This window comes from Chiloscyllium plagiosum, unplaced genomic scaffold, assembly GCF_037043375.1.
Source record: "Chiloscyllium plagiosum isolate Xiang-an unplaced genomic scaffold, Cpla_swu_hap1 HiC_scaffold_14, whole genome shotgun sequence".
In the NCBI taxonomy this organism is placed as follows: domain Eukaryota; kingdom Metazoa; phylum Chordata; class Chondrichthyes; order Orectolobiformes; family Hemiscylliidae; genus Chiloscyllium; species Chiloscyllium plagiosum.
In genome coordinates, this window is record NW_028270152.1 from 76271082 (window position 1) to 76298719 (window position 27638).

At 42.5% G+C, this 27638-nt stretch overlaps 1 protein-coding gene across 4 annotated transcripts in view; it reads left to right on the forward strand.

Moving 5' to 3' along the window:
* Positions 1 to 27638, forward strand: part of cacna2d2a (calcium voltage-gated channel auxiliary subunit alpha2delta 2a) — an 824866-nt gene that overhangs the window by 600219 nt on the left and 197009 nt on the right. For all 4 annotated transcript variants that reach the window (XM_043708451.2, XM_043708452.2, XM_043708454.2 and 1 more), the window contains 3 exons: positions 12776 to 12907; positions 13770 to 13827; positions 26623 to 26673. In XM_043708451.2, the coding sequence (XP_043564386.1) occupies positions 12776 to 12907; positions 13770 to 13827; positions 26623 to 26673 (241 nt within the window). The remainder of the gene's footprint in view (positions 1 to 12775; positions 12908 to 13769; positions 13828 to 26622; positions 26674 to 27638) is intronic.

The window sequence follows — 27638 nt, forward strand, 5'->3', positions numbered from 1 at the left end:
AGGCACTGTCATTGCTATTATACGTGGCACAGGTCTGGCCTATTCCCAGAACCTGTGCCGCTGCAGTCACCCGGGCCATCTTCCAGTTTATATGGAGGTCAAAGATGGACCGGGTCCGAAGGGACTCGCTGTACAAAGATCTGGGCAACGGGGGAAAAAATACACCCAATGCCACCCTCACCCTAATGGCCACTTTTGTGTGTGGCTGCATCAAGCTGTGCGTGGATCCCCGGTACGCAAACACCAAGTGTCACTACGTACTGAGGTTCTACCTGTCCCCGGTGTTGCGAAGGATGGGCCTGGCCTCGCTGCCACGGAACGCTCCGAGTAGTTGGACCGTTCCGTATCACCTGTCCTTCGTGGAGAAGTTTATGAAGAAAAACACCTCTGACCACAAGTCCATCAGGAAGTGGTCAGCACGTAGTGTCCTTGAGACCCTTCGGGAAAAGGAGAGGGCGGATCCTATCGAGCGGTTCCCTGAGCAGACTGTCAAAGCCATTTGGGAGAATGCCTCATCGCCAGAACTTTCCAACAAACACCAAGACATGGCTTGGCTGGTGGTGAGAAGGGCTCTGCCTGTGAGATCCTTTATGCACGCCCGGACTCTCAGCCGCACCACACGCTGCCCTCAAAGCGGCTGCAGGGGGGACGAGACTGTCACACACCTCCTTCTGGAATGTGCCTACGCAGAAGAAGTCTGGAGAGGAATGCAGTGGTGTTTGTCGAGGTTCGTCCCGAGCAGCGCCGTGACGCGGGACTCCGTGCTCTACGGCCTGTTCCCCGGGACGCGCACCAAGGCGAAAATCAACTGTGCCTGGAGGATCATCAACTCGGTGAAGGACGCTCTCTGGGCGGTCCAAAACCTGTTGATCTTTCAGCTGAAGGAGTTGACCCCGACTGAATGTTGCAGACTGGCACATTCCAAGGTACAGGACTATGTGTTGAGGGACGTGCTGAAGCTTGGGGCAGCTGCCGCCAAGGTGCGATGGGGAAAGATCACTGTGTAAAGTCTGCCTGCCTAAAGAAGAACAGGGGCCCGCACAGTCATTTGGGCTCTGCTGACGCTTCAGCTATAAATGTAATCATACAGACCTGTAAATAGGAATGATTACTCTGTTTCAGTATGCAAAGAAATGGAATGTTTACATATGTATGGCATGTCCAACTGTACAGACCATCAAATTATTTTATGAATAAAGTATATTTTTGAAATTAAAAAAAGTGTGTATCTGTCACAATCCCCCGTGACAGTGTGTATCTGTCTCACTCCCCGTGACAGTGTGTATCTGTCACAATCCCCGTGACAGTGTGTATCTGTCACACACCCCTTGAAGCGTGTATCTGTCACACACTCCGTGAGTGTGTATCTGTCATGCTCCCCCCGACAGTGTGTATCTGTCACGCTCTCTGTGACAGTGTGTATCTGTCACGCTCCCCGTGACAGTGTGTATCTGTCACACTCCCCGTGACAGTGTGTATCTGTCATGCTCCCCGTGACAGTGTGTATTTGTCACACTCCCTGTGACAGTGTATATCTATCACGCTCCCCGTGACAGCGTGTATCTGTCACACTTCCCGTGACAGCGTGTATCTGTCACACTGTCCGTGACAGTGGGTATCTGTCACGCTCCCCGTGACAATGGGTATCTGTCACGCTCCCTGTGGTAGTGGGTATCTGTCACGCTCCCCGTGACAGTGGGTATCTGTCACGCTCCCCGTGACTGTGTAGCTGTCACCCTCCCTGAGACAGTGTGTATCTGTCACACACACCCATGACAGTGTGTATCTGTCACGCACCCCCATGACTGTGTATCTGTCATGCTCCCCGTGACAGTGTGTATCTGTCACGCTCCCCGTGACAGTGTGTATCTGTCATGCTCCCCGTGACAGTGTGTATCTGTCACGCTCCCCGTGAAAATGCTTTCTGTCAAGCCCCCCATGACAGTGTGTACCTGTCGCACTTCCCGTGACTGTGTGTATTTGTCACACTCTCCGTGACCATGTGTATTTGTAACGCTCTCCGTGACCGTGTGTATTTGTCACGCTCTCCATGACCGTGTGTATCTGTCACGCTCCACATGACAGTGGGTATCTGTCACCCTCCCTGAGACAGCGTGTATCTGTCACGCACTCCCATGACAGTATGTATGTGTCACGCACCCCTTGGCAGTGTCTGTCTGTCACACTTCCCAGGACAGTGTGCATCTGTCACGCTCTCCGTGACAGTGAATCTGTCACATACTCTCCGACAGTGTGAATCGATCAGACTCCCCATCACGGTGTAACTCTGTCTCACTGTCCACATGACAGCGTGAATCTATCACTTTGTGTTGAATTGTTGCTGATCTGGTGGATGCATCTCTGTCATTTTAAATTGTGATTCAGTGGTAGTAGGTCGTATGTAACCTTGTCCAGTATATATAAATGCTGGCGTTGCCTTCTATGTTTTGACATACTCCTTGAGATGTGAACTTGAATGTTCCTAAAGAAAATGGCCATGTTGCCAAATACACAATGTTACACTTCAAATGATCTCAACAGTTTTAATTCAGAAGAACTGGTTGCCAATTTGTCGGCATGTTGTTTCTGGCCATAGATGTGCTATTATGTAAGCAATTGGTAACTGTAGGCTGTTAAAGCTCCCAGGGAATTTATAGAAACCACAGAGTATATTACTTTCCTTTGTACTTTGTGGATCACTTTATATGAAATGTGGCTCTTCTAGAATGTCTAAAAGGGTCACTTTGAGTTTGACAGATTATTCTAGTTTGGTTGTTATAGTAGATGTTAGTGTACTCTGAGTTCTACACCAAGTACTACCAATTTGTGAAATTGCTTCTAATAGCCAATAGTTTGTTGTGGATTTTACAAGTGCAGGTTGGTTGAGAACGGTGTTTCCTTTGCCTATTACATAACTGAAGGAAAATGCCATTTGATTCCATCAGCCACTTTCTGGAATATGCAGTCTATATATCTGACATGACACCAACACTTGAATTCGTACACCGTGTTGCTCAATTGTGTGGTAGGCATAAAGCCTCACTGGACTTACGGAAGCATCCTATGCAAGGATAATACCACCCATGTAACCATTACTTAGTAGTACTGTGAATTGGCTTGCTTAACCTATTGCTCAAATTTTTGAGATTCTTTGTCTTTCCAGGGAAATTGCTGTAGACCAAGCACTTTCAGATCCAAAAGTCTTGGTCTCCTAGTTCATTTGCAAGTTTGTGCAATATACTGTGAACACTGAATTGAACAGGATAGTCATTGTCCTGCAAGACAGCCTTGCTGTGCTCCTGTGGTGTGCAAGATGGAATACTTTGGCAATTTGTCATTTTCTTTCAGCAGTATTCAAGTTCCGTACAACTAAGTGACAGAGATTTAAACATATGGCATTTTTTCACATGGAATCCGATTAAATGACAATTAGCCACTGTTTAAAAACGTCTTGTTATGACACCAAAACTTTAATCAGATATTTAATTTTGTTTTCTAGTGAAATGACTAACTTCATTTATAAATTAGAGAACACAAAAGAAGAAAAAGGATTTAAAGCATTTTCAAACAAGTAATCCTGCTGTAATGTTTCTACATTACTGACTCCAATGAGAAAACCAAATCTACTGATTCAACAAGAAATATCATTGCTATAAGCAACTTCTGAGTAAAATTTTTGTGCAATTTTGATTTTTAAGTGTATGCAGTAATTTATACAAATGTGGCATTAAAGTACATTCACTGGTTGCCAACTGCTGATGCCTGAAGCCCAATTTTAATGACATGACACTTTGTTTTCGGGGAAAACTCCATGGAGTCATTACAACCCAGAGGAAAGCAATTCAGCCCATTAAGGATGCTGGCTCTCTGCACAGCAATCCAGTCCACCCTGTTCTCATAATGTATTTTTGCAGCTCTGCATTTTTATTTGTTTCAAGTATGCATCCAAAAATTTTTTGAAGTCTCCACTTTCACCACCCACATAGACAGACATAGATCATTGCCACTCACTGCATGCATACTGTCGTCTTCGCTGTCTCTTTATCTCTTGCCCAGAAACTTGTAGCCCTGTCTCCTAGTCCTTTTGCCATAAGCTAATAAGATAATGTTGTCCTCATCTACATTTTTTAACACCTCAATCAAATCTCCTCTCAATTACCTTTGCTCCAAGGAAAACAGTTCCTGCTTCTGCAGCATATTCTTGTTGTGAAAGCCCCCGCCCTGGTAGATATCTTTTGCATCTGCTCAAGGGCCCTCAAGTCCTTCCGTAGAGGAATGCAATATTCCATTTGTGGCCTAACCAGAACATTATAAAGATTTGGCATAACTTGTCTGCTTTTGGACTCATCAACACAATTTATGAAGTCCAGGATAGCATTCCATTCATATTTCCTGCTAATTTCAAAGATAGATGCACATAAACTCCCACGTCCCTGTGTCCCTGCACACTTAAATTATGCTAATGCATCTATTTTACCTTTCCATACCAACTTTGCCAAAAATGTATAACATTTTACATAACATTTCTCTGTATTCAATCCTATCTGTTACTCATCTGTCTGTTCCACAAACTTATCAATTTGCTGTCACAGTTGATATGGTGCTCACTGCCGGCCATAACTCCAAGTTTTATAACACGGGCAAATTTTGAAATTTTGACTTATTCCAGTATCCAAGTAATTTAAATCTACAAACAGTAATTTAAGTTTGTTGGGGATTTTTGAATTAATATTTTATTCAAGTTGACTTTGTGACTCGTGGCTACCATGATTCATAATTTTGTTAACCATCCTTTTACATGGAAACTTGTCAAAAGCTGCCTGGAATAAGCACAGCAATTGCATGCAACATCCCCAACTTTGTGCTTTTCCCATGTTTCCTTGGCTTCTATTGTCATCTCTCTCCTACTGTTCTAGTCCAGCTTTTGTTATGAGCACCTTAATCCTGCTGCAGTTGCTGCAAGAAATACAGGAACTTGCAAGCAGCAATAGACCCTATATCCTATGGATTACTGTCTACCAGGGGAATCACAAATAGAAATGCAACAGTTGCTGCAGCTATGTGATAACATGGGATGAACTGTAATTTGGATCCATCTATTTCATTTGAGAAAAGATCTTGTCCAAAGGCTTAACATGCAGCCTTAGCTAGGGTCTAGCATGTGAGTGAAAGTCCTTGGGTGGAAAAATTTGCCTACTTAATTCCAGTTCCACAGTATGGAAGGCAATTCACCAACTTCTTTTGCCATCTTCTAAATATCTGACAATTCTAAACATATGACAGTGCTCTAATGCCCTTAAACAAAGGATAGATAATAAAACATGGAGTAGGCTTGCTCCTTACTCTGGTTCTATTGTTAACGTGAACAACATTAAAGTAGCAGCTGCACAATGCCATTTGCACCAATGCACCAAGCCCAGTCCCAGCCTGAGAACTTACATTTTATACTGAACTATCTGACCTCAGAAAATTCCACAACATCAGAGATATGTACTTATCATACTCTGAGAATACACCACTCCAATGCCACATCCAGATAATTTACGTGCCTCGTCATATTTTGAATAATTTAAGGCAGAGCATGTCCCATTACTTTTTTTCAATTCACTGATGGAATGTGGGCATTGCTGGCTCGACCAGCATTTATCACCTATCCCTAATTGCCCTTAAGAAAGTTTTGAGCAATCACTGTCTTGAACCACTGCAGTCCATGTGGTGTAGGTGGATCCACAGTGCTGTTCAAGTGGGAGTTCCAGGATTTTGACCCAGTAAAATAATGGCAATCCACAGGTATTCCCAAGTCAGGATAATGAGTGGTTTGGAATGGGCCTTGCAGGTAGACGTTACCATGTATTTTTTGCCCTTAGTCCTCCATGTGGTGAAGGTAGTGGTTTTAGAATGTGTCATCAAAGAATCCTTGGATAATTGCTATAATGTATTTTGTGGATAGTATACTTTGCTACCACTGTACCATGGTGGAGGAACTAAAGGTTTAAGGTGGTGAATGGGATGTCAACCAACTTGATTGTATTAACTTTGATGTTGATTGTGTAAACCTGATTGAATGTCGTTGGAAGAACACTCATTCAGGCAAGTGGAGAGTAGTCAACCACAACCCTGACTTATGCCTAATAGATGGTGAACAGACTTTGAGGAGTAAGCAGGTGAATTATTCAAACTAGAGTATCCTGCTCTTGCAGTAACAGCACTTATGTGGCTGATCCAGGTAAGATTCTTGTAAATGGTTTGCTGTGCTTGAGTCTGGAATAGAATTGGTAAATTCTGTAGGAATCTTTTGATATTGGATCAAACATTGCCTTTTTATTTAAACATCATAAATACAAACTATATGCAGGTCACTACAATACCTCTGCCCTTTCTAATTACAATGTCAATTCCATTTCTAGAGATAGGTTGGCCACTAATATCCAATACAAACCAACTGATTCCCACAGCTACGTTCACTGGACATCTTCATACCCTGCTATTTGTAAACACTCTATTCCATTCCCCCAGTTCTTCCTTCTTCATTGCATCTGTTCCGATGATGCCAACTTTAACAAGGATCTTCTGAAATATCCACCTTCTTCCTCAACTGAGAATGCCCAGCACTATGGTTGAAAGGGCCCTCAGCTGGGTGTGACCCATCTCCTGCACTTCAACCCTCACTGCTGCCGCTCCCACAGCAGCAATAGGGTCCCCCTTGCCCTCACCTACCATCCCACCAGCATCCACATCCAGAGGATCATTTGCTACCATTTCTGCCCCAGCCAGTGGGATAAAAATAGCAGACAGATATTCCCCTCCCTCGTCAACTTTCCACAAAGACTATTCCCTCCAGGATAATCTGATCCATTCCTCCTTCACCCCCAACATCCCCCACGGCACCTTTCCCTGACACCATTGAAGGTATAACACCTGCCTGTTTACTTCTTTCCTCCGAAGTGTCCATAGGCTCAAACACATCAGGTGAGGTAGCATCTTACCTGCACTTCACTCAATATAGTCTACTGCATTCACTGCTCACAATGTGTTCTCCCTTACGTTCGGGAAACGAATTATAGACTGAGTGACTGCTTCAAAGAACACCTACATTCTGTCTGCAAAAAAGTCCCTGAGCTTGTTGTTGCTTGCCATTTCAACAAACCACCATGTTCTGGCCAACATTTGCATCTCAGGCTTGCTGCAGTGCTCCAGCAAACCTCAGTGCAAATTGGAAAAACCGCACTTTGTTTTCTGCTTCAGAACTCTACAGCCTTCTGGACACATTATCAGGTTTTAGGGCTTCAGCACCTTCCCCCAACACCTCAGACTAGGCCTTGTCATCACATGAATTAGTAACACAATCCATTGATAGCCACTAATAGTCCCCATTAGCAGCTATTCATTCGCCTACATTCTACTCCTTTGTCTGTTCAACTGTGTTTCTCTCTCTTTGGACTGTATCCCCACCTATTGCTTACTCCTCCATCCTCCCCCCACCCCATCTTCTGCATAAGAAGGATCTGAAAGAAGGGTCACTGGATCCTAAATGTTAACTCTGATTTGTCTCCATAGCTGCATCCAGACCTGCTGAGTTTTTCCAGAAATTTCTGTTTTTGCTTACAATGTCAACTATCTTATTTACATATTCACCTCATCCCTTTACATTACATTTGCCCTCAAGTCTCTGACTCACAAAGATAACCACTGTGGCAGTTTCAGCAGCGTATCTGACCATGCTCTGCGCTCTCAGAGGAGATTGAGAAATTAAGCACTCCATGCCTTCTTTCAAATTCTATGAGACACAATGAAAATTGTTATCAGTTTAACATTCAGACCATTTTTAGAAATTTTGTAGAAGTTTGCCTCCTCTTAGACGCCAGTGCACTCCTATTTCTTTGCACTATATTATTTTCTGTCCCCACATGTTGGGTTGTGGTTATAACGTTTCTCAAGAACTAGACTAGAACACATCTGGAAGTCTGGTAATTAGCATACTTTGTAGTGATTGGAGGACAGTAGGACTGTTCTTTCATTAAAAAGATGGTGTTTTAGTTTGATTGTTACCAGCCTCAGGTGAGATTGAGAAGGAGCATCTTCATGGTAACCTCAGCTGATGCAGGAATTGAATCCACGCTGTTGGCTTCGCTCACCAACCATCCAGCTAACTGAGCTAACCAAACCCCTTGAGTGTATGGATACAGTCGGTTCTCCAAAACATGTGTTTCTTCAACATGAATTGGCTTTCACGCGATTTGAGAATTTAGACCATTATTTGTAGAATGCGAACCTTCCTTTCCTGTATTGGCTATAACGCGATTCTAGCCCTATTAGTTTAAATGGCATGGCTATTGCGCGATTTTCTTATAACGTGACATCACATAGAATGGAGCTATCGCGTTATATCAGAACTGATTGTACAAGAGATAAAGATTAGTGAAGACAAATGTTACAGCTAGAAGTGCCCTTGGAAACAGTAGATGTACTGGCATAATCTTTCAAGGTACTATAGACACTGGAAACATTATTTTCGATTATAGGGTAGCTAACTTAACTCCACTATTTACAAACGAAGTTGAGAGAAAACCATAAATCATTGACCAGTTAGCCTGAACATCAGTAGTTGGGAAAATGCAAGAGCCAATTATAAAAGATTTGAGAACAGAGTACTTGCAAGACAGAGTTAGCGTGAATGTATGAAAGGGAAATCACGCTAGACAAATCTACTAGAATTTTTCGAGTTTATATTTTGTAGAATTGTTCAGGGGGAGCCAGTAGATATAGATTATTTGGACTTTCAGAAGGCTTTCCATAACATCCCATATAACAGATTATTGTGTTAAACTATAGCACATAGAACTTTGGGTAGTGTACTAATGTAGATAGAGAGCTGGTTGGCAGGCAGGAAACAAAGAGTTGGAACAAATGGGTCATTTTCCAAATGCCAGCCATTAACTAGTGGTGTGCTGCAGGAGTTAAGAGTTTAGACCCCAGCTATCCACAATATTAAATTAAGGAATGAACTAAATAGTTTCAAGTTTGTAGACAACAAAAAGCTGGTGGGAGGGTTAACTGCAAGGAAGGTGCAGAAATGCTTCAATATGATTTGGATAAGCTGTGTGAATGGGCAAATGCATGGCCGATGTGCTATAAATGTGAGGTTATCCACTTTTGTAGTGAAAACAAGGCAGAATATTATGTGAATGGTGATAGGTTTGGGAAAGGGCAAGTGCATTGAGATGTGGGGTGTCCTCGTACACCGGTTGCTGAATGTAAGTATACAGGTGCAGCAAGCAGTGAAAAAGGCATAATGAGAGGATTTGAATACAGGAGCAGGGATGTCTTGCTGTTGTTATGCAGGGCCTTGGTGAGACCAGTCCTGGAGCACTGTGTATAGTTCTGGTTTCCTTATCTGAGAAAGGATGCTCTGACTATGGAGGAAGGGCAGCAAAGGTTTCCATGGCCTTGGCTGTTTGTAGACCACAATACTTTGTATTATAATGTTGCTGCTTTCAATTTGTCTTGGAATAGCCCTCAAGACATGAAACTATCAAAATGAACTTGAGTGAGTTGGCAAACTCATGGCACATGTAATATAATGTGGATAAATGTGAAATTACACACTTTGATGTGAAAAAAGGAAAAAAATATTTTAAATGGCGATATATTGGGAAATGTAGTTGTACAATGAAATCTTGGTGTCTTGTACACCAGTTAAAGAAAGTAGTACAACCCTCAGGAAGGCATAAGTTATATTGACTTTCATTGCAGGAGTATTAAAATTCAGAAGTTAGGAATGCCGTACTGCAGTTATACAGCATGCTGCAGTTGGCAATCCCTCAATTAGAGTTTTATGTGCAGCTTTGGTCTCCCTAACTGACAGAGGATATACTTCCATAGGAGAAATGCAACAGATACTCATGAGGCAGTCAAGGTATGGAGCAGAGAAAGTAAGAATAAGGAATTGAGGTAGGGTATCAACCATGATCACATTGAATGGCACAGATGGCCCAAAAGGCCAAATGGCCTATTCCTGCTTCTAGTTTCTACATTCCAGTCTCTATATCAGGAAAGGATTGATGCTGGGTCTACTGCTTTTTGTCATTTATATAAATTATTTGGATGTGAGTATAGGAGGAATGGTTAATACGTTTGCAGATTACACCAAAATTGGTGGTGTAGTAGTTAAGTGAAGAAGATTATCTCAGAGTATAACGAGATCTTGAATAGATGGGCAATGGGCCGAGGAATGGCAGCTGGAGTTTAATTCAGATAAATATGAGGTGTTGCATTTTGTTAAGGCAAATCAGGGCAGGACTTATATCGTTAATGGTGGGACCCTGCGGAGTATTGCCCAACAAAGAGATCTAGGGATGCAGGTGCATGCTTCCTTGAAAGTGGAGTCACAGGTACACAGGAGGACAGTGTTTTGAGTATAGGAGTTGGTCATGTTGCAGCTGTACAGGACATTGGCGAGGCCTTTAGGTAGTGTACAGATGTGGATAGAGAGCTGGTTGGCAGACAGGAAACAAAGAGTTGGAACAAAAGGGTCATTTTCCAAGTGCTGTGTTCAATTCTGGTAGCCCTGCTATCAGAAAGGTGTTGTTAAACTTGAAAAGATTCAGCAAATATTTACAGGGATGTTGCAGAGATTGGATATTTTGAGCTATAGGGAGAGGCTGAATAAGTTTTGGCTTTTTTCCCTGGAGTGTCAGAGGCTGAAGGGTGATCTTATAGAGATTTATAAAATCATGAGAGGCATCGATAGAATGAATACCCAAGGTCTTTTGCCCAGAGTAGAGGAGTCTAAAATTAGAGGATATAGATTTAAGGTGAGAGGGGAAAGATTTAGAAGGGACCTGAGGTGGATCATTTTCATGCATTGGTGATGCGTGTATGGAATGAGTTGCCAGTGGTAGTGGTGTACGCAGGTAAAATTACAACATGTACCCATCCAGAGGCCATGTAAATGAATAGGAAGGATTTAGAGAGATATGGGACAAATGGTGGCAAATGGGACCAGATCAGTTTAGAATATCTGCTTGATATGCTGAAAATGTGTTGCTGAAAAAGCGCAGCAGGTCAGGCAGCATCCAAGGAGCAGGAGAATCGATGTTTCGGGCATGAGCCCTTCTTCAGGAATTATCGACGTTTCGGGCATGAGCCCTTCTTCAGGGCTCATGCCCGAAACGTCCAGGACACTCATCCATTCCAGGAAAAAGATCCATTCCAGGATGTTTCCATTGTCTGCGCAGAAGTGAAAATGCCATCAGTAGTTTCATTCTTCCTGCTGATGGAAAGCACATGTGATGCAATTGACTATTAATCGTTCTGTGATGGGATTCACCAACATTGAGAATGGTGACGATCGTGGTGCCATATCTCAGGAAGGAAGTTCTGGTCCTGGAGCGTGTTCAGAGAAGGTTCATGAGAATGGTTCCAGGAATGCAAAGCTTATCATATGAGGAACGTTTGAGGACTCTGCATTTATACTCAATGGAGTTTAGAAGGATGGGGGGGGGGGGGTCTAATTGAAACATATAGAATACTGAGTGTCCTGGACAGAGTAGATGTTTGGGAGATGTTTCAATTGTTAGGAGAGACGAGGACCCGAGGGTACAGCCTGAGAGTAAAGGGAAGACCTTTTAGACTGGAGATGAGGAGAAACTCCTTCAGCCGGAATGGTGACTCTCTGGAACTCATTGCCACAGAAGGCTGTGGAGGCCAGGCTATTGAGTATATCTAAGATGAAGACAGATAGGTTCTTGAGTATCAAGTGGATCAAGGGAGAAAGTGGGAGAATGGGCTTGAGAAACTTATCAGCCATGATTGAATGGCAGAACAGACTTGATGGGCTGAATGCTAATTTCTGTTCATATATTTATGGTGTTATGATTTATAAAGCCTCTTCTTAGCATTGCTACTTTAATTGTCCATCAATATTCATGGCTAGGTACAGAGACTCCAGAACTGTCGGTTATGAGATCACTTGACACTACTGACAGCTTGTGGTTTCTGGTTTTTGGCATGCATCTTGTGTTGTGGTTTCACCAAGTTGGCACCTCATTTTTAGGCAGGCCTGGTACTATTTCTGGCATGCTCTGTTCTGCTCAATATGCTTTGGACCCTGTGTTAATGGTAATGGTAAAATCAGGCACAGCCAAACCATGAAGTTACATATTTTGGTGGAACACAATTCAGCTTCTGATTGCTCACAGTGCCTCGTGAATGTGCAGTTTAAGCTGCTAAATCTGTATTGAAGCTAGCCCATTTAAAATTCTAGTAATGTCACAAAAGTATGAAGACAGGCTTTCTGTGCACAAGGACTGTGTGATGCTCCCTCCTACCAGTACTGTCATGGAGAGAATCATCTGCAACGAGCAGAAAGTTGACGATGATGTCATGTAGGTTTCTCCACACACCTGGATCTCTCACACCTGTTTCAGGCCTAGTCCAGGAGTTACGTCCTCCAAGACCAGGCTAGCTCTGTCAGTGGTAGTACTAGTGAGCCACTTGGTGACTGTCGGTGAAGTACCGACCCAGAATAAATCCTTTGCTTCTTCCAAGTGATGTTCAACATGGAACTTCAGGGTGTGCAGTCAGTGGTAATCACATATCAATGAGACCTTTATTCCACAATTGCTGCTTATGATTGTTTGTAGAATTAAAAAAGTTGTTGTTTTTGAAAAGGATGGCCTTTGTTATTTTGGTGGTTGGTGAAGGGAATAAGAACAGTCCATATGTCACATCTTCTTAAGCTGCATCATGTTTTCAATGTCTTTTGTGTTTTCAGCAACTGTTATCCTTAATGAGTTGAACTGGACAGCTGCTCTGGAGGATGTATTCAAGCGTAACCGAGAAGAGGACCCCTCACTGCTCTGGCAGGTTTTTGGTAGTGCCACAGGTGTGACCAGATATTATCCAGGTATGTCAGTGACACCAGACTACAGAATGAAGCCCATGTAAAATTCAGAAAGGAACCCTGCATTTAAAGATTAAATATCTCTTTGTCTGCTCCATAAGCTGGGACTCTGAACAGTTAGGCAATTGTAACACTCAAATAAGTAATCATGAGCAGAAGCACAGTACATATCACGTTGGCGTTCTTGTTGTTCAATCAGGAGGTGATATGCTCAAGCCTATGTTGAAAAATGTTACTTTGCATATTTGGAAATTAAATGTGAGCCCATTGAAGCAGAAAAGCTGACATCTGCTCCTGGCTCCATCACAGGAGGTTCTATAGTGAGAATAATCCAATGATGTTCGGTGCTAGCACTTGAGACCCTTCTGGTCATCCCTCAAAGCACAGGACACACACACACGAAGGATCTGTACATGGAATCTTTAACAGGGGGAGCGAATTGCTCTATGGTTACAAAACTAATCTAGCTGAACATGAGACCGTCCTGCTCTCATGACCTGCCATGGGTAAATTGCCAGGATTTTCAGGTTGATAATCAACTTCTTTGACTATGTCAGGAACACACTTTTCATGGCAATAAATCCTGCGAGGAGACCCAAACTCGGCTTCTGGCTCAGAGCTAAGATGCTATCTACAGTACCACACAACAATCAGAGTTCCAACTGGTACTAACTTGGTTTGTGGCATTAACTTTGCTACATTGAATGTTCATTGAAAGAATGCAAAGTTTAATTTGCAGAGGTTCACACCTTCATTAAAAAATGTGGAATTAAATGCATGTCTCAATTCAAATTTTCTTATTCAGTCCTCATCACAGAATTACTTATCACAGAAAGACTGTTTAACTTTTTTGTGTTCTTTGCAGCAACTCCTTGGGGCCTTCCCAATAAGATTGATCTGTACGATGTACGACGGAGACCCTGGTGAGTGAGGGGTTAATGGGAATGGTGTGCTGCAAAATCATACGCAATTAATGTTCGAGATTTCAATAAAATGAAAATGACCTGTGTAATGGAAAATTAATTTAAAACACATCAATAAACTCCTTCCTCAGCTTTACATTACTCATATATCTTATAAAGATTTATTGAAATGTGTTTGCTGATTAGATCAGAGCCAATTACCAGGTCAGGTAAATCTCTATTCATTAGAGTTGAGCTAGTTAATAGTAATGAGTCAAAAGAAAGGGGAATATCGAAATGTGGGGACACGGGTTTGCACGTCCTGTTGCAGATAAACACAGACATGACTAGTTGGGGCAAACTAAATATCTTTGAGATGAATTCAAAGTGGAATCAGTCGGTGTTTATTATCTTGGTTACTGCAGATAATTAATCAGTTTTCACGCAACGTGCCAGAATAAATTCTTCACAACTTCCCAAACACAACACCAAAACACTTGTGAAAGAAGAAAGCCATTCAGCCCTTCTAAAGTATTCTGTCCAGAGTCATTTTATGTTTCCCACTGCTTCATGGAGTTGTTTTGAAGATGATTCCAAGGTTTCCCTTCCATCACTCTGTCCTCCATTCACTCCCAGTCTTAATCACTATTTCTGTTTGAAGATGGAATTCTTGATATCAATATGAAAGTTGGCTGTTACCAGTGTCAATCTCTGTCCTTTAGTTCTGCTGCTGCAGCTGAATTCAAAACGCTGTCCTGTGCTTATCTTTTCATCTCTTTGATACCATTTTCAAGGCTGAAAATATCCAAGGGTCTCTAGTTTTTTCTCTCAAACCTCAAAGCCCTATATTCAGGATCAACTTCAGTTATCTTCTCTGCATTATCTCTTAATTATCATGTTTGTCAGTGATCAGAACTCGACCCAAGGTACACTGAACTCTGATCAGAGTTATATATGGTTTAATAATAGTCTTTCCTCTTCCCTCTGGCTATGTTGTTTAACATACCATAGCTTTGTTGATTATTCCAAAAGCCTGAAATTCAAGAGGAAGTGTGGGAAGCTTAGGATTAGAGATATTATAAAAGATATTCGAGAGAATGCAGAGAATGTTGAGGAGTGGTTCTGTACTGCTGGGGGAAGCCCAAGAGTCACTGATAGTGTCATGGTTGATAAGGACGTGAGTGGGACGTAATTGAGGGCAAGGCAAAGATGTTGCATTGAAGTCCAAGGGTGTTGAAGGAAGCTTGGTAATAATTGAATGAAGGAGCACAGTCATGGCTTCAATTTCCAGCATCACTGGACATGGCTGCAATCTCAGTAATCATTCTCCAAGATAGTTTTGATCATAGTGGAGGGGATAGAGACCATGGCCTTCCCAATGCTAGGTTTAGGACTTTGCATTGTGAAAAAAATATTAAGGACAGGAGAGAGGAGGCCCGCAAAGGAGATGCCACTAAATTGTTCCAGATAATATGTTCAGATCAGCTCTGCCAGAAATGTTGATGGGTTAAGTTGGCTGAGTGATTCTGCACCTGCAGAGGAACCAGCTGTAAGAGACTCAGAGCAAGGCTGAACAGTGGCCAGAATATCAGCAAGAAGCAACAGCAGAAGGTCAAAAATACTGCTGATAGGAGAAAGTGAGGTCTGCAGATGCTGGAGATCAAAGTTGAAACTTTATTGCTGGAACAGCACAGCAGGTCAGGCAGCATCCAGGGAACAGGAGATTCCCTGGATATATCCTGAGCATTACTTTCATGGAGATGGAGATTGGTGGGGTGGTAGGTGAGGACCAGTGGGGTTCTGTCCTGGTGGCGGTTGGAGGGGCGGGGCTCAAGGGCGGAGGAGCCATCTGTGTTGTACAGGAGGACCAGTTCAAAATACGTACAACACAGATGGCCTCCTTCTTCAAGGACCGCAATTTCCCCCCCGACGTGGTCGACGGTGCCCTCCACCGCATCTCCTCCACTTCCCGCTCCTCCGCCCTTGAGCCCCACCAATCTCCATGTACAGCGCATCATCCGCCGTCACTTCCGCCACCTCCAAACAGACCCCAGCACCAAGGATATATTTCCCTCCCCTCCCCTATCAGCTTTCCGTAGAGACCACTCCCTCCGCGACTCCCTTGTCAGATCCACACCCCCCACCGACCCAACCTCCACTCCCGGCACCTTCCCTTGCGCCCAAACCTCCCCCCTCACTTCTCTCCAAGGCCCCAAAGGAAACTTCCATATCCGCCACAGATTCACCTGCACCTCCACCCACATCATCTACTGCATCCGCTGCAGCCGGTGTGGCCTCCTCTATATTGGGGAGACAGGCCGCCTACTTGCGGAGCGATTCAGAGAGCACCTCTGGGCCACCGGGACGAACCAACCCAACCACCCTGTAGCACAGCATTTCAACTCCCCCTCCCACTCCACCGAGGATATGCAGGTCATTGGACTCATCCACCGCCAAACCACAACAACGCGACGGTCGGAGGAGGAGCGTCTTATCTTCCGACTGGGAACCCTCCAACCACAGGGGATGAACTTGGACTTCACCAGTTTCTTCATCCCCCCTCCCCCCACCTTGTCTCAGCCGAATCCCTCCAGCCCGGCACCGCCTTCCTGACCTGCAGTCTTCTTCTTGACCTCTCCACCTCCATCCTACTCCGACCTATCACCCTCACCTTGACCTCTTTCCACCTATCACATTTCCAACGCCCCTCCTCCAAGTCCCTCCTCCCTACCTTTTATCTTCTCCTGCTGAACACTCTCTGCTCATTCCTGAAGAAGGGTCTGTGCCCGAAACGTCGAATCTCCTGTTCCCTGGATGCTGCCTGACCTGCTGTGCTGTTCCAGCAATAAAGTTTCAAATACTGCTGATAGTTTACCTCAGCTTTGAACTGCTTTGCCAGTGCCTCTTTTCAAGCTTCCAATGTGTTTACATTCCAATTTGGTTAAATTCAAATCAGCCTGAAAGAACCAGGCAGATACCATTCAGTAGCACTGCAGCATTTCCAGAGCTGCAAGGGGAGTGTGACTACAAACATGTCCTTGTGAGCTCCCTGGAATCAGCAGCATTCTTTAATGAAAACCTTCACTCTGAATGTACAACTAGGCTGTGATGAGCAGAAACAATCCCTTCACACTATCCAGAAAGTTCTAATTATTCATAGATCCTCCCTAACTCTTGGGTGCCAAAATTGTTTGCTCCCCCTCACCAACTGCAAGAGTTTGTCTTATTGGGGACAGGGGATACCCACCAAAACCCTGACTCGATGACTTCAGTGTGGTACCATAAAGTGCAACTGAGGATAAGTACAATGCTGCTCTTGCCTCAGTTAAGGCCGTAATCAAGCACACCATTGGACTGTTGAAGATAATTACAATGCTTGGACCACTTGGGCAGAGAGCTGCAATACTCAATTGAGAGAGTCTTCAAGATTGCTGTGGTCCGGTGTTTCTAATACAACCTTGGTCAGTAAAATGTAGACGAATTTGCAAAGAGGGAGATGAAGGGGCCAGCCGTCACTTCTGAAAAGAAGTAAGGAAGGATGATGCTGCTGCTGAGGAAGTTTCTGGATGCAGTGGCATATTCCGGAACAATGCCATGAGATAGCGGACAGCCTTATTGTCATCAGCTTCTGAGCGGACTGCAGCATCTTGACAGCACTAAAGGTCGTCATCATAGAGGAGACAGTGGCCTTGTGGTATTATTAGGCAGTCAATCCAGAGAACCAGATAATGTTCTGAAGACTCGGGTTTGAATCCTGCCATGGTAGATGGTGGACTTTGAATTCTATAAAAATTTGTAATTAAGAGTCAAATGATGACAAATTAAAACTGAAAGAACTGCAGATGCTGTAAGTCAGAAAGAAATAACAGAAATTGCTGGAAATGCTCAGCAGGTCTGGCAGCATCAGAAAAATCAGTTTCGGATCAAGTGACCCTGCCTCCAAACGCTGCAGTGTTGATCTTGTGGGCAGCGCATTCTTAAATATTGTGCATCCTACTGGCGCGAAAGTAATGCTCAGGCAAAATTACAATGTCAGTGCCAGCCAGACCAGAACACCAGAACCAGTATGTTGTATTCGAAGTTACATTCACTTGTTATTTGGGACGGAGTCGCACATGTCTCAGTAACACAGTTAGCAAATGTTGCCAATAATTTATAAGGAACTATATCATAGACATGCCAGAAAGAATACATACACTGCCCAGGCAACAACCTCAGTCTGATGATAATCAGGTGAACACTAACTACTGAGTTGCCAGCTGTGTTCCAAGTCCCCAGCTTTAAACCAATTAATATCATGTAATGTGGAGGTGTCAGTGTTGGACTAGCATAGACAAGGTCAGAAGTCACATGAAGTCACACTGCTAATGAAGGAGCAGGGCTGCGAAAGCTTGTGATTTCAAATAAACCTGTTGGGCTATAACCTAGTATCATGTAACTTCTGACCATATCATGTGAGTCAGTGATGCCATTTCTGACCATGTAATGATAAATATTGCATCCCAAATACTTTTAAACTTAACAGAAAATTAAATGCCACATCTTTAAACAACCATTGCAGCAACTAACAACATGACACAATATAACATACAAATAAAATGAAATTGAATGCATATTTAAAGAGTGTTTCATCTGTACAACATACCTGTGGCACCTTCGTTAATTGATCCTGCCACTGTGCTTAGGTGCAACCTAATAGCCACCGCTTAAATGAAGGCAACCTGCTGGCTCTTATGCTCTGTTGATTGTGATGACTTTGGTGGATGTCCTGTGGTAGTCCAGGACTAGATGTTCCAGCTTGCTGAGGGTTCTTTGAGAGGTAAAAGAACCCTCCTCAGCCTGACCTACTGGAGGCAGTAGGGTCACAATGAGAAGTGGAGTTGTAGGGCACTCTTGGAGTCCCCTGGGATTTAGTCCAGGTGGTGCCTTGCTGGTGTTCCTTCTCCTTAATAGGCATGAAATGTTATCCCCCTAACTTATTAGGAGAATGACCACTTAGGGGGATGTTGATGTTCTCCATCACCCTTCTGCCTAACCACAGCTGCATTGTACCCATAGCAAGCATTATGAGTGTAGGTCCGATCACATATCCAACATTCCAGACATCACAGATTTGTTATGGTTCAAAAACATGTCATTCGGTGATGACGTGTGCACTGCCTCTCTGAGCCTTGTGACTTAGTATAAATGTCCTGCCTTTTCCCCTGAACCTGCACATTTGTTTCTGTTCAAATCATCAAGTGGTTCCGAATTCACCACATTTCCAGGCAGCTCATCTCAAACCCAAACTACTCACTTTATGAAGACGTTTTTCTGTCTTGCATTTACTTCCTTTGCAAAACATGTTAAAACTGTGCCCCCAGTTCTTAATCATTTTAGAAGTAGGAACAGTTTCTCCTAATCCACTCTGAAATCTTCTCTCAAATCTCCCCTCGGCCTTCTCATTGTCGAGGAAAACTGTCCCAACTTCTCCTAGCTAACCTGATAACTGAAGTTTTGCATTCTTGGAACCATTTTCCAAAATCTCTGCTGCACCCTCTCCAATGAATTCACATCCTTCCTATAGGTGCAGAGCCCAGAACTGTGCACAGTACTCCAGCTGAGGTCTGACCAGTGTCCTGTATGGGTTCAGCAGAACCTCCTTGTTCTTATCCTTTAAAGCCTAGAATACTGTTTTGCTTTATTAACAACAGCTCTCTCTCTCTCTCCCTGCTCTGCCTACCATAAGCACCTATGTGCACCATTTAGAACAATACACCCTATTTTATTTTGTCTTTCCATGTTCTTTGTGCCAAAGTGGATCCACCTGTCTGCATTAAATTTCATCTGCTACCTATCCACCTGCTCCAGCGGTGTCAATTTTCTTTTGAACTTCTTCACTGTCCTCTTTACAGTGTATAATTCTCCTAGATTTGGTGTCATCCACAAACTTTGACCCATGCACACCAAGATCTATATCATTAATGTGCATTTGGAAAATCAGTAGTTCCAATACTGCCCTGCGGAATTCCACAATAAACCTTCCTCCAATATGAAAAATATCCATTGACGATTACTCTTTTTCCCTATCCCTCAGCCAATTTATAGCAAAGCTTCTACTGATCCTTTTATTCCATGTGTTATTACTTTCCTCACACGTCTGTTGTGTGGCACTAAATTGGGCACCTTCTGAATGTCCATGTACACCAAATCAACTGCCTTGCCCTCATCAGTCACCCTTGTTACTTCAAAAAAACTCCAGCAAGTTTGTCACACATGATTTTCTCTTAACAAATCTGACTCTTCTGAATTAACCTAGATTTTTCCATATGACTGTTAGTTTTATCCTGAGTATTTTTTTTCTAGATATTTCCTCATGACTAAAATGAAACTGACTGCTCTGTAATTGCTGTACCAAATTTTTGAACAAGGCCCTAATGTGTCAAATTCTCCAGCCCTCTACGCCATTCCTGAATTCAGAGGAGATTGAAAGATTATTGCCAGTGCCTTTGAAATTTCAGCTCTCACTTCCTCCAGTATTCTTGAAGGCATCTGATCCGGTTCCGGTGGCCTTGTCAATTTATAGCAGTGATGCTTATCAAATACATTTTCCTCATAAATTTTAATCCCTTTTAGTGATTGAGTTTTCTCCTCTATAATAATGGCCTGGGCAGCATTTGTCTTCTAAGTAAAGATAGATGCAACATATTCATTTAATGCCGCAGCTATGCATCTTTCGTGCATGTGTAAAGCCCCATTTTGGTCCCTAATTGGCTCGACGTTGATCCTGTATTTTTGATGCTGAATGGAGAATAGTCAAACCCACGTTACAATATCACTGCATCCAGTTAGTAACCAAAAACTTTATTTTCCTGCATGGTTTTAAAAATGTCTGATTGCAAAAGAATGAAAAAGTGCCCATCTTTTGTTGGGAAGCTTTATTTTCCTGCAGATCAAGTTAATCAAAAGGGATTAAAATTTCGGAAAGCAATGAATAGTTTTTGCTAACATGTCACTCTGCACCCAGCAAGCTGTTAGCTGCAGCAGAATAGTTTCTATGCTTTGCAAATTCTGACAGGGGAGAAGTCAGTATTATGTTTTCTCAAGATCTCCAAAAGGTCAGAGTGATAGCATGGACTCAGCATCAGTGCACTTGGCCTTCACATTGCCAGAGAAAGTGAATCAACTAAGTTAACCATGGCGGTACAGTCAGGTTAATGTGGAGTCATGCAATATTATCACAGGCTGAGTGGTATCCTATGTTCATAGTGTTAAAGCTTGATTTCTTCTCCCCGATCTTCATAAACTTATTCTTTCCCAGAGCTTTAAGGCACTCCTTTCAGTTGCAATACATAAGAGGTGATTTTACAAGCTCTTCCTTTCAGGGAGGAGTGGGGATAGAAAGTGGCCTTACTACAGAGCTGTACACTACCCCCATTAAGGGTGGTCAGGATTATGCTTGCTCTAGTTCGTAGTCAAGGGGAAAGAGGTTGTTTGCAAGCAAACATGGAAAAGTATTTATGGCAGCAATCACAATGCCCTCAATGACAGTTTGTATTTGTATAGACAGTTTATGATATCCTGAAGTTCACAGGAATATCATCAAATAAAATCTAGCACAGAGCCCCATAGAGAGATAATGGATCTGATTTCTGCTCACAGGGTGAGGGATAGCAGGAGTCAGAACACTTCCTGGTTGGAATAGATGGACAAAATTGGTTCCAATGCTTTTGGACCCACATTGGAGGCTGCTGACACGGTCTGTTTAAAAAGCTGACATTATTCTCTGGGATCTCATCCCAGTTGTTTTGTTAAGATTTATGCCCTTTTGCATTTACCCCTCACACCATATCAGCCCGTATTCATTCACATGACCCCATGCTCACTTACCCCGTAGCCCTTAATTACTCCCATGCACTTTATAGCCTGATTGTCAACTTAATGCAAATTCATACAGTTGTGGCCAAGCCCCATACAGTCCCAATTGCTAAATGTCACAAAACCGACTAAGGGCAGACCTCAAGCAAGGATGTGGTAAAATAAGGATTTAGATATACCCATTCAAAACTTGTTGAAAACCTCATCACTATATCCAATCCTTTGGATGTACTTCATCCTAAAGTAGATGAAAAAGATATGTCAGAATCACAGGTACATAAATCTTAGTGAGGTCTGAAGCACAACTCCAAACGCATTATACATTTGTGCCATCATTTTCACTTTATTTGAATTCTTCATCAACCCTTATTAGTTGCATTTAATGATATTTTGGGATTTTCTCTCCCTCTTTTCTTCTGAATACTTTAGTTTCTTCACTGGGAGACTTACTACTTACCTTCTGGAGACCCGGATATACTTCCAGTGAGCCGAGGATAACAAATTTTTAGAAATGATCTGTAAATTATTTTGGCAATTTGTCCATCCTATACATCCTAAGGACCAACTTTCAATCTTTGAAAAGCAGCAGAATATCACATCATTAGATTTTTTTTCAGATTTTAATTATCAAAATTAATTAATTGCAACACCATTTACTTGTAGCCAGTCACATCAATAAAAGCAATACCTATTTAACACATATTAAAAACCTTTAAGAGGTTATTTTTCCTTTTTTTTAAAAGAGAGGTTTTAAGACAGAGGTGCCCAGCTGTCAACTTGGCAAGTCAGTAAAGTAAACCGCCTGTGAGGCCTTGGGTTTTGTTTTAAAAGTTGGAACAATAGAAACAGCCCTGATGAATGTAACCAGCTGTCACAGACTTAGATTTCTGGTTTTTCTTATAGTTGTGGCTTTAAGCAGTTGCTGTTGGAGTCACAACAGGGTAGAATCTGCTTGAGTTTTCAAGAAGTAGAAACTATCTTTTCACTCTCTCAGTTACAGCTAGAAACTGAGTCTTATCTCTGTCACTGGGTTCATCTGTGAGACAATTCTGTTTTTCTGAATTTGCATTTTTGCCAAGGGGTGTCTTTATGGGATGTTACAATATTGGAACAGTTAATTAATGATAGTTACTCTATCTATTATTATGTTAAGTTTTCCATATATATAAAAAACACACTGTATATTTGCAATAACTTTTACAATAAGCATCTCAAATATAAATGTAAAAGGTTTATAATCAATGTGATACATTTCATTTTTACTGATACAATATTTACTCTAATAATCCTCCAAATCTGGGAATTAGATAGCTGAGAGTTTTTTTTTATTAATATCTGTCACATGAACCCAGGTTTGTGAACAGAGGGGGTGGAATCTTACAGGATGACGTGGGCTTTGGAAAGAATTGTGACATAATTGAACAGGAGGTCTAACGAGGCTAATCTCAACATAAGGAGTATCTTGCTTTACCTTTTAGAGTTTGGTGAGTTTGGCAAGCATTTTCTAATCAACCTATTCTGAGATATTATTGCATACTTCAGGAGTAAGTGAGATATGAACTCAGACGTTCTGGCTCGGAGCTAGCGACACAAGGGCCCTCTTGCTCTGTCATCTCACTTTTCACAACTGTTGTGGTGAGTTTCTGGCTAGGCAACAATAAATTGCCACTGAAGAGTAATTATTCTTTGTTAAATGCCTTGTTCAGGGCCCTATCTATATAATTTATCTTCAGCTTTTTATCTTGCAAACTCACCAAACAAGCTAGATACCAAAAAGACTTTCTCTGGAAACCAGAAGTTTGTGTTGGATTCACCTACCATTTGTACTGAATGAGTACCAATATTCAGGGCTCGGTCACTGGTCACACACATCTCACACCCACTGACACTAGGATCCGATATGCGCCAACATCATTGCAGTCAGGTTTGCTAGTGCTACAAGGAAGAGTTTAAATTAGATTGGCGGGGGTGAGGGTGGGATCCTCAACAGAAGAGAGGGAAGTGCAAGGCTGAAAGGAGATACAGTAATCAGAAATAGTAAAGTGAGGAGATGGGTCAGGCTGGAAGATGACAGGATTCTGGATTAGTGATGCTGGAAAAGCATAGCAGTTCAGGCAGCATCCGAGGAGCAGTAAAATTGACGTTTCAGGCAAAAGCCCTTCATCAGGATTAATTAATACAACTATGGCCACCAGTCCCAAAGTGCTCCCCTACTGTCACCGCCGTAACGTGTCCTGCCATATTTCCCAAGAGTCGGTCAAGGTTTGACCTCCCTGAGTAGGACCCTCTATATACTGCTTGAGGAAATTTCACTGAATGCAGTTAAAAGATTCCATCCCAGCTAAGCCCTTAACACTCTGGCAGTCCCTGTCTATGTTAGGAAAATTAAAATTTCCAACTATGACAACACTATTCTCCTGCCTGTCTCCCCAGTCTCCCTGCATATTCGTACCTCTACTTCCTGTTGACTATTTGGGGGGCCTATAGTATGATCCCACTAACGTCACCAGCCCCTTCTTATTTCTTAGTTCCATCCACAAAGCCTCAATGGATGATTCTTCAGTTATTTAGTTTCTGATTACTGCTGTGAAACTCACCTTAATCAAAAATGCAACTCCTCGTCCCTTCTTTCCACCACCTCTGTCCCACCTAAAGCACTTGTACCTGGTACATTAAGCTGCCAGTGCTGTCCCTCCCTTGGTCATGTTTCTGTAATGGCTACAATATCCCAGTCCCACATCCTATCCATGCCCTGAATTCACCAGCCTTACCTGTCAGCCCTCTTGCATTGAAATTGATGCAATTTAATCCCACAAGCATTACTTGCTTCCTGTCATCTTCCAGGTAAAAACAATGACTGCAGATGCTGGAAACGAGATTCTGGATTAGTGGTGCTGGAAAAGCACAGCTGTTCAGACAGCTTACGAGGAGCAGTAAAATCGACGTTTCGGGCAAAAGCCCTTCATCAGGAATCACTGGGGAGACTTGTGTGCAATTCTGGCCTCCTTCAAGTCGGAAGGATGTTGTGAAACTTGAAAATGTTCAGAAAAGATTTCCAAGAGGATGATTTGAGCTGTAGGAAGAGTTTTCCCTGGAGCGTCGGAAGCTGAGGGGTGACCTTATAGAGATTTATAAAATCATGAAAGGCATGGATAGGATAAATAGACAAGGTCTTTTCCCTGGGATGGGGGAGTCCAGAACTAGAGAGCATAGGTTTAGGGTGAGAAGGAAAATATATAAAAGGGACCTAAGAGACAACCTTTTCACACACAGGGTGGTACGTGTATGGAATGAGCTGCCAGAGGAAGTGGTGGAGGCTGATACAATTACAGCATTTAAAAGGCATTTGGATGGGTGTATAAATAGGAAGGATTTGGAGGGGTATGGGCCAAATGCTGGCAGGTGGGACTAGATTAAGTTTGGATATCTGATCAGCATGGGCAGGTTGGACCGAAGGGTCTGTTTCTGCGCTGTACATCTCTATGGCTATGACTCTAGAGGGCATCAGTTCAAGGTTAGAGGGGAAAGAATAGAAGGGAACCTGAAGGGCAACATTTTTACACAGAGGGTGGGTATGCACACAGAATGAGCTACCAGCAAAGGTAGTTGATGTGGATACATTAATGACATTTAAAAGGCATTTGGACAATTGCATGAATGGGAAAGGTTTCAGAATGATATGGGTCAAGTGCAGGGAAATGGGGTGTGTGTGGATGGAAATTTTGGTCGGCATGGACCAGTTTGGACCAAAGGGCCTGTCTCCATGCTGTAGGACTCTATGACTCTATAAAGACCCTCATGGCACTTCTCAGATTACTTGCAGGACACTTCTGCAAATTAATGCTGCACTGTGTCTGCACCAGTAACTTGCATTGTCATGGTGCAGCAAGGACACTGCGCTCAGGGACACATACCCAGTTTGTGGACTGGAAGAGGCTACATCTCAGGCTCTTTGCTCACTGTTACAGCATTCAGTCACTCTGACCATATGTGGTTGCTCATGGCAGATGTTACTTTGTCTTTTTGTGCTTTGCTGCTTCAGCCAGAGAAGCAAAGCTAATATTACTTCTGTCTTGCATTGTCATGTGGCACATACACAAAGGAAGGAGCTTAACATGGTTGTCAGCTAGCCTCAGTCAAGTCGAGGGACAAACCTTCACTCTGGTTCCACCTAGTTAATCAATAACAGACCAGTGGTTTTTGATTTGGCTAGTGAACTAGGGGTCCAGGTCAAGATGCTGAGTTGTGGAGGTAAATGTTGAGCAACCCAACATCCATTTGACTCTTCTTGTCCTGTTGGGGACTGCTTTCCTTCTCAAATGAAATGAACCAGGTTTTAAGAGCGATGAAAGCGGGTGGCACTTTTACTGTTACCTATTAGTTTTGGTGCAGGTGGGGGTGAGTCAAGTGAGTGACTGAGCAGCACAGAGGGCATGGAGAGTTGTCATGTAAGAGCAAAATGTGTACTGCAGACTTGAGTGCAGTGTATACTGCAGGGGGTGTGAGTGCAGAATGTGCACTGTATACTCAGAGGTGTGAATGCAGAGTACGCCTTACAGACCCAAGGGTGTGAGCACAGTGTACGTACCACACACCCAAGGGTGTGAACCTAAAGTCTGCTAATATTACTGATCAGGATGTGCATGCAGCAGGTTGTGTACTTTGCTGCAAAATGCTCATAATGGGACTGTATATTTAATTGATCTTGATGTTTCATGTGTGGTATGAAAGCAGATGCTGGAACTGTTCCTAATAATGATGCAGCATTCACAGGCTCCGTTTTGGAAAGATAAATTATTATTCAACTCGTCAGTGCAGTAGCTAAATCTATTTTTCAAAGTAATTGGTTTCCTCAACAGAACTATTGACCGCAAGGTGCCTCACATAATTTTCATTGACTTTGTTGAACTGAAGCTTTTGGGGACTAAGCAGCCTTTTTCTGACTTCATTTCTTTGTAGGTATATTCAAGGTGCCTCATCCCCCAAGGACATGATGATTATAGTAGATGTGTAAGTACTCATTGGTTTAACCCACACTTTCTGTTGAAGGATCATATTCAACTAAAAAAAATTGTAAACTCTGTTTCCTTCTGCACAGTTTCTGCCATACTTGTTGAGTATTTCCATTCCTTGCTGTTTTAATTGCAGATTTCTGACATCCAAAATTTATTTTTGCTTTTTAACTTAGCTGGGCACACTGTCTTTTCCTGACAGTGAACCAGCATCCACTGGTTCAGCCTGTGTGTGCTTTGTGCACAACATTATGTTGTCATTGATTTCACATTGAATTGTAATTTCTGATACATTAATTCACACCAAAACTAGCCATTTAACCCAGAAGAGTGTGGGGAATAGAACTGGAGATTCAATGGGGCCATGTCTGATTTTAAGGTGCAAAACTGACACATGGTCATTGTGTAGTGGAAGGGAGTGTATGTGCTTGTTATACACACCAGATGGGTACTCGCATTATTCGCAAAGGCAGAAATTTCTTGAATTGATTTCTGCATCTCTTGAGAGCTTCTCTTCATAGTCCATTTTTGTAGCTCTTAATATCTGCTTTGTCACCGTTTCTTGTTCTTTGCATCTCTTATAATTACTTGAGGTTCTGCAAATATTAACATTGTTGAATGCTTTCCCTTTTAGTTTCATATTGTTCCTCACCCGTTTTATTTGTCATGGTTATCTTTTTTAGCAAGTATAATTCTTACCCTTTAGTGGTATAAACTTGTTCCTTATTACATTCAGTTTTGTTATAAACACTTGCACTGATTTTCGGTTGTTTCACACATATACATATTTGTTCAGTTTACAGTGAACAGTGTCTGTCTCATTCTTTTCAAGTTAGATTCCCTTTTTTCAAACATAATATTGAACTTAATTGTATTATGATCACTGTAAGGTAAATTTTCATGCACCATTAGGTTGTAAATCAATTTGGTTAATCACTCAGTATTAAATCTACTATGATATCA